At 39.6% G+C, this 7,630-nt stretch overlaps 1 protein-coding gene across 2 annotated transcripts in view; it reads right to left on the reverse strand.

Annotated features, from left to right (window-relative positions):
* Window positions 1-1,077: 1,077 nt before the first annotated feature.
* Window positions 1,078-7,630, reverse strand: part of dchs2 (dachsous cadherin-related 2) — a 33,680-nt gene continuing 27,127 nt past the window's right edge. Inside the window, exons 20-21 of one of the 2 annotated variants that reach the window (XM_046048133.1) lie at window positions 4,603-4,683; window positions 4,295-4,522 (exon numbers count right to left, since the gene is read on the reverse strand). In XM_046048133.1, coding sequence (XP_045904089.1) covers window positions 4,434-4,522; window positions 4,603-4,683 — 170 coding nt within the window. In that variant the 3' untranslated portion in view covers window positions 4,295-4,433. Of the gene's footprint in view, window positions 4,684-7,630 lie in introns of both variants that reach the window. The other variant, XM_046048132.1, reaches the window with a different exon arrangement.

Raw genomic sequence — 7,630 nt, forward strand, 5'->3', positions numbered from 1 at the left:
TATGGCGAGATCTCTTCCATCACCGTGATCCGGGGGCCAAGGACCCACTGAAATCACAAATACAGAAGAGCGTAGAGCTTCTCAAAACCTACTGAGGTGCAGAGGAGAGATTGGACTGAGTCAATAAATAATTACGCACCTATCAGTGACTACATGCACGGCACATTTGGTTAATATGGTTCAGGGCCTGACTGTTTATTATCTTTAATGAAACTATCTGATAAAGACTTTAGCTCCTCAGCTTCCTCAGCTCATATGTTCCCTGAGGGCAGCACATTAACAGCAGACCAAGTGGAGCCATGGTGAATCAGTGTATTTTTTTAAACTTTTCTTAGAGAAGCAAAATTCTTGGATGTTGAGATAACTGTTAAAATCAGCAAAAATAAAAGGTCTCCAAGGCTGTGGAGACTCTCAACCATTTTTAATAATAAATAAAAATTGCAGAGATTCTGGACAAAATTAACAGAGAGAACAAGCATCTAAAAAAATTCTAAAAACATTTGTAAAGTAAAAATGAGCTGCAATTATACATGGACACAGACGGATATATAATAAAGTGTCAGATTAATCAAAAATGAATATGACTACAAATTCCCATGGTTTATGTACGATAGTGTTGTTCTCTACCACATAAAATGTTTGATAACTTTAAAGCTAAAAGTAAAACATTAAAGTTAAAAAGGTTAAGATCATGCTTTTAATCATGGCATTCCCATCTTTTTTTATGAGGGAAGCAGTGTGAATTGATTGAAACCCTTTTACCGTTACATTATGGATACTTCTTCAGAAAAAACACGGGAAAAAACTGAGGATGGGCATGTCAAAAATCGATTCAGGAAAAAATACCCAAAATATATATGATACCATCATATGTTTTAAGAATTATTTCAATAAGAAATCCTGTCTTTGATTATAAAATTATACACACATGTAAGCACAAGCTAATAAATCTAATAAATCATCCCGAAAGACAATCAGTACCACAAAATCAGACCTTTAAATGCTGAACCCAAGAAAATACAGAAGAAAGTTTCTTTATTTTAAATTTTTTTGAATATTTATCAATATTTGAACTCATGCAATTCTCTGGTAATTGTCCATAAAGTGCTATTTATTAACAGAGTGTCCACAGTCTACAGTCAGCACACACAAAAAACAATCATGAAGGGAACAGACCATTTTCTGTTCATGAGAAAGAGCCAGAACCTGGAACTAGTTTTTGAATATCTGCCGCCATGCTGACCAGTGACAGCAACACAATATAATACCATGTCTTGAATCTGCACACAAATAGCCTGTGAAGCAGGGAAAAAATCCCTCATGTTTTAGTTTTAGATGATACCTGCATAAGCCTCAACGCTTATCTAGCTTTGAAGACTGAACATAATTTTGAAATTAAACACTCAAGATTTTATTGGTATTTAACAGGCAGAATATATTAAATAAGAGGTAGTGGGTCTGTATTCAAAACATATTTTTTATGATTCCAATGAGACAGACTTAACCTCAGAATAATGTTGTTTTCTTAGGTTATTAAAGTTAAATCAACCTTGAAAAACTTCCATTTAGAAGCGGCAACCAACTGCAATAAGAAAGTGTTTCATTTTCTGCACATATAAACTTGTTTACAATAAAACATTCAACATTAATTGCTGACTCGAACATCTGCTCTTATTCAAAGTGCTGCATTATAAGAATATAATGCAAGACTGAGTTCAGGCTTTTCCAGATGTTAGTTTTATTACAGAAGTGAGTTATGAAATCAACCTCAATCTAAGTAATTAAATTACTATATTATGTTCAAATGACAAATTTGACTGGTATCACCCCTTTGAGACTAAACTCATGACACTCATGAGTCTAAAACCATAGAAATGGGGACAACAATGGAAATAAGTCCAGGACTTGTCTGAAAGGATATCACTGAAAAAGTATGATATGCTGTATTTAACTAAACGCAAAACTAAACTGCGCAGTTTTCTATCAAGTCTCTTAGAAATACTAAGAGAAATACCTTCAGGTGGTGAATGGAAGATGGAATTGAATGTCACAGATACAGTTGTTGTTGTGTTTACACCTGGATTTCTGCCTCCAATAGGCTCGCAGTGAGGGGCCCTGAGTCAAGTCTGATACCCCCCACCCCGGTCTCAGAGACAACTGGTGAGGCACTGGGGGTCCTGATGGTGAGAGAAGACAGTGATGGGGAGAAAGTGGGTGTCATGGCTGAAGGGGTAAGTCCTGTGTTCCTGGCTAAGGGGGAGTAAGCATATTTGGGGTAAGAGGGCTTCCTGCACAGGCTTGGCATACGTCCCGGCTTTCGTGGAGGTACAGTTCTAATGCCAGGCTGAGCTACTCCTGTTATAAGTGGTGGAGGGTACATGAGACAGCTTGCCTCTGCTGCTAAGTCCTCACGGCCGCCTTGAAGCTCCTCGTCAGGGAGCATTCCGATATCAGTGAAGACGGAGGCCAGAGTCTGGAAGCGTGGTTCCCAGTCCAAAATGTAGTCCCAGCTGTAGCTGCCCTGCAGCTGCTCCTCTAAACACAGAAGTGAAGAGAGAGAATCTGCAGAGATGTGGGATTCTGAGAGGGGAGCATACCCATTTGTCCTCATGCTCTCCTCCGAATCTCTCACCCTAAGTATTGCAGGAAGAAGTCCCTCACCTCCTCCTTCCTCTTTGAAGTGGTGGAGGCTTTCTGTGCTGGCCATCCCTGAGACTAAACATTTATTGACAGATAAAATGTGGTCTGGCCCTACATCGACAGAGTGGCAGGAGATGTTGTCCCCAGGTAAAGCAGAATCTGGCATCTCAATGGTCAGGGTGCCTTGCACAGATTTGTCTCTTTTACGGCAGGGGTACTCATTAATCCACTTAATCTCCTGGTCCTCAGCGGTCTCACCCTCTGCTGATCCACGGCCACTCGAGTCTGATTGATTGTATGGGTTTGATATGTCTCTCTTGTTCACCATGATCCCGGGCCGTTTAATGTCTTGCAGAGAGATGGCACTTTGCGTGTGGCTATTCGATCTACCAAATGAGCCTGTGTCGTGGTTCAAGTTAGCGGCGATGGCAGCTGCCTTTTTGATTGCTGCTTCCTTGATTTTGTACCTGAGAACCAAGCCCACAAAAATGAGCAGGATGAGGAGGAACATGATTAGTGAGACACTCAAACTGAGCATGTGCGCATCAAGACGCACCCCGGTGAGTGCCTCTGCAGAGCTGGAGATATTGACAAAAACTAGGCAGGTAGTGGTCCTGGAGGCCAATCTGGGACTACCTGCAGACACTACCAGCTTCACCATGTCCTCTGAGGCATGGCTGCTTCTTCTGCGATATACAGGGCCTGACACAAAAATGGCACCAATAGTTTTGTTTATTGAGAAAAATGGCGAGGACTTCACAAGTGAGTACTCAACCAGCCCATCCACCCCTCCATCATGGTCCATCGCCATCACATAACCAACTGTCTCTCCAAGCTTCGCATTTTCTGGCAGGAGGAAATGGTACTGCTTTTGGGTGAAGACAGGACTGAACTCATCCACTCCCTTGATGGTCACCTGCACTCTCACTGTAGCTGCTTTGCTGCCTTTATCCCTGGCCTCCACTACAAAGCAGTACTCACTCTCGCGTTCGTAATCAAATGTCTGTCTGGTGTGAATGTCGCCTGTTAAGGGGTCAATGGTAAACGCCTCCTTCTTCTCAGGGCTGCCACTGCCATAGTCCATGAAGCAGGAGGACAAAATAGAGTAGGTGAGCTGGCCGTAGGGGCCTAAGTCATTGTCAACAGCATGGACAGAACAGGTGTGGGTAAAGGCTGGGAGGTTCTCCAGCACAGAACAGTTAACAGTAGGGAACATGAAATATGGAGTGTTGTCATTTTCATCCAACACTGTGATGAAGACCACTGTAAAAGCCACTTTACGTTCTTCAAATGATTCACTGCCATCAGATGCTCGGATAGTGAGGGTATATTTAGAGTCTTCCTCATAGTCAAGCGAGTGGTTGAGGACCAGAAGGCCAGACTGAGGGTCGAGCTTGAGGTGACCTTTGCTGTTCCCTGAGATAATGTCATACCGCAACAGGCCGTTGGTTCCCAGGTCAGGATCCTGAGCACTGACCTGGACCAGCCTGCTACCTACATGGCTGTTTTCACTCACCTGTGTATGGTATTCTGTGGTGGAAAAGACAGGGGTATTGTCATTGCAGTCCGTCACAGTCACCATAATGACAGCAGAGCTGTTCAGTGGAGGCGTTCCTCGATCAGACACACTCACTGTTAGCGCATAGCTCTCCGTGGTCTCACGGTCTAAAGGGTTACACAGAACAAGTTTTCCTACATTTCGCATCTGATTCTCAACCTGAACCATTTTTACTTCCATACAGAATCGCTTCTCTTCATTTCCCCTGAAGATGGCATAGTCCAAATGGGTATTTTCAGGGCTCCAGTCTTGGTCCTCTGCAGACAGAGTCAGTAAGGTGGTGTCTGTGGGGGTGTCCTCTGGGACAGTGAGAGTGTAGATATCCTGGTGGAACAAAGGTGCATGATCGTTGGTGTCCAGAATCAGCACATCTATGGAGGTGACAGTAGACTGTACAGGATCACCTTCGTCTCTGGCCTCAACCAAAAGATGGATCAGGTTGCTGTTTGTGATGGTCTTTAAGGGTTTATTGGTGAAAACAGACCCTACAAGACAAAACATGTGTTAATGAGTGAATTAGATTTTTTTTAAGTCACACTAATAACAGTGGATCCAATGACAAAGGAGTTGCTCATAATGACAAAACCACTAATAATTACCACCAAACAACCATTAGTTCTATGGAGCTTTTTGCTAAATGATTTTATTTTCCATCCCACCATACACTGTCACCAAACAACGACAAAGTTAGCGACTAGCTGTGAACATTGTGGTGCATCTAGCAAGTTAGAGACATATTTTTTGGCCCCCGGATATTTTTCTCAGGAGTTGGTACCAACAATTGAACCAATAATTCTATATGGTAGCGTAATTTGGAGGCCAAAACTTAATAATGAATTTGACAAATGGGACAAAACGATCATAGAATCTTTCCATACCAAGTTCTATAAGAGCATCCTGTAGGTGCAGAAAAAAACACCAAATAATCAGTTCAGAGCAGAGCTTGGCCAATACCCCCTCTTACTAAAAATACAGAAAAGATCAATTAAATTTTACAATAACTTAAAATCAGTTAACCCCCAGACATACCATCACAAAGCCCTAATATACCAGGAACTAAAACCAGAGAAGAGTCCCCTCAGCCAGCAGGTCCTGAGGCTCTCTGCAGTAACAAGTCCCCAACAGCCTCAGGACAGCAACACCAACTCAAGCAGACCAAACCAAATTATCAACAAGCAAAAAGAAAAATATATTCAATACTAGAAAGAAACAACCAAAACACAAAGTAAACTACAATGTTATCTGACTCTAAAAAGAGAATTCACACTGGCAAATTACCTGAGCACAATAAAATGTCCTAAACTAAGAAAAATGTTGACAACAACAGACTGAGTGAACACAGCCTGGCCATAGACAAGGGTCGCCACAGACAGAGCTGGCTACCACAAGAGGAGAGACTCTGCTCCCAGAGTGACAGAGGACAGGTAGAGGACAGAGCTGCACTTTCTAACCTCATGCCCTAAATATAAACACTAAGACAAAAACACTTTGCAAACATTTCCCATATGTACCCCGAATTCGAATTTATATCAGACCCACAAAAACTCCCCTATTTAAGAGAAATGCCCAAATGTCAAATAATTGCTGCAAAATATATCTCCTCATGCCACGAACTGAGGACAACCAGTGGAAACTCAGACTGATAAATAATTGTAAAAATTTTTTTTTAATTAATAAAAAAAAATTTGTGTGTGTATTAATATACCCACACACATTTATGGTTTTATCTATTTATTTTATTTAAATTTGTAATATATTATTATAATAGCACACACGTTACTGTTTCATTTATTTATTTTATTTTAATTTTTAATATATTTGAACTTTTTAAACATACACACACACTCACGCTACTGTTTTATTTATTCACTTTTATGGAATTTTTATATTTTATATATTTTTTATTATTTTTTTATTTTATTTTATATTAACACACACAAACACAACTTTTACTGTTTTATTTACTTATTTAATGAAATGTATGAAATTAATTGTTCTTATGTAATTTATATGTAGCTTTGGCAATACTGTTGTTGTACATCCATGGCAATAAAGCTGATTTGAATTGAATTGAATTGGTAGAAAGTAAAACAAAGCTTTAGGTTTCAGAAACCCAACTCCAAATAAATGCTGATGTTGCTCCGTATCTGCTTGGTGTGTAAATAAGCATCTGTTTGCTAACACATTACAACTTTTTGAGGATATAATATATCAGAGTTCAGTGGCCAAAAATCAATTACTAAAATCAGTTTCACTTCAAATATATTGCAGTCAGTCAGTCAGACATGTTCATTTTATCTTACAATGGAACTGCTTACAGGTAGAGAAAGACCTGACATCTGGTCTCACCAACATAAAACTATAAAACTCTTGTCAATTGATTTAACAGATGGTTTAACAAATACACTGATTGTTCCTGGATTTGTTTCTCTTCAGCATAAGAACTATAAAACATGTCTGATTATATGACAATATAGTGAGAGTTTAATCAAAATTGTACTTGTCATTAGACACTGCAATGCAACATAATTTCCTGTGTGACTATTATTTAATGAATTCCATATGTGAACTGCAAGAGCAAATTTTCCTCTTGGATTACAATAAAGTGTTTGTCCATACAATTTATTATTCCACTTCATTGCCACTTAAACTTTTCTATGTGAATTCTGAGGCACTACTCTAAAGCGGCACCATTCATTGTTTGTGAAACAAATTGGCATCGAATAACTGAGAAGCACTACACTGCAAAAAGCACCATATTAAAGATTTGGATTCTTTTTTTATTGAGCTTTAGTCAACATTGATGCGAATTTCACTTTCCATTAGTGCTCCTCACCGCAAAACAGGGCAAATGCATTTCTCTGATATTAAACTTTGGAGTTCAAACATGATAGAAGCTCATAAATCACACTTGAGTGGAAAAGACTGGCCAGAACTGAGGAGTTTCCTTTCAGCTCTGTAGGATTTTTCTTATTTCTTGGGTTTAGGGATTTTTAAAAGGGAGATAATAGAATAGGCATGGCTCCTCTGAAGCACTTTATCTCAATGACCTATAATTGCCTTCTCTGCTGCTTCTCTTCCACCCTGTCCAAGGAACCCACTTGCACATCCAAGATGACAAAAATATAAACACTGCAGAAATACTCTCAGTAACCTCTGATACTGTATGATGAGATACTTATAACACCAGGCAAAGCCTTTCTCTGTGCCCTATTTCTTTGGCATGTTCCCATTTAAGTTAACTATACCAGAAAATGGATGGAATCAGAGGGATGAATATGAAAATCAGACCACCAGCCAATCATAAGTCATGAAACGTGTAAAGCTTGAAGTAATGTCATTCCCAGAAGAACTACCTTACATTTCAGATCAGTGTTTTATCCTTCTGGTGACTTCTTAACCTTTCTGATACATACACACATACTGTATATA

Source organism: Micropterus dolomieu, linkage group LG04 (genome assembly GCF_021292245.1).
Source record: "Micropterus dolomieu isolate WLL.071019.BEF.003 ecotype Adirondacks linkage group LG04, ASM2129224v1, whole genome shotgun sequence".
In the NCBI taxonomy this organism is placed as follows: Eukaryota; Metazoa; Chordata; class Actinopteri; order Centrarchiformes; family Centrarchidae; genus Micropterus; species Micropterus dolomieu.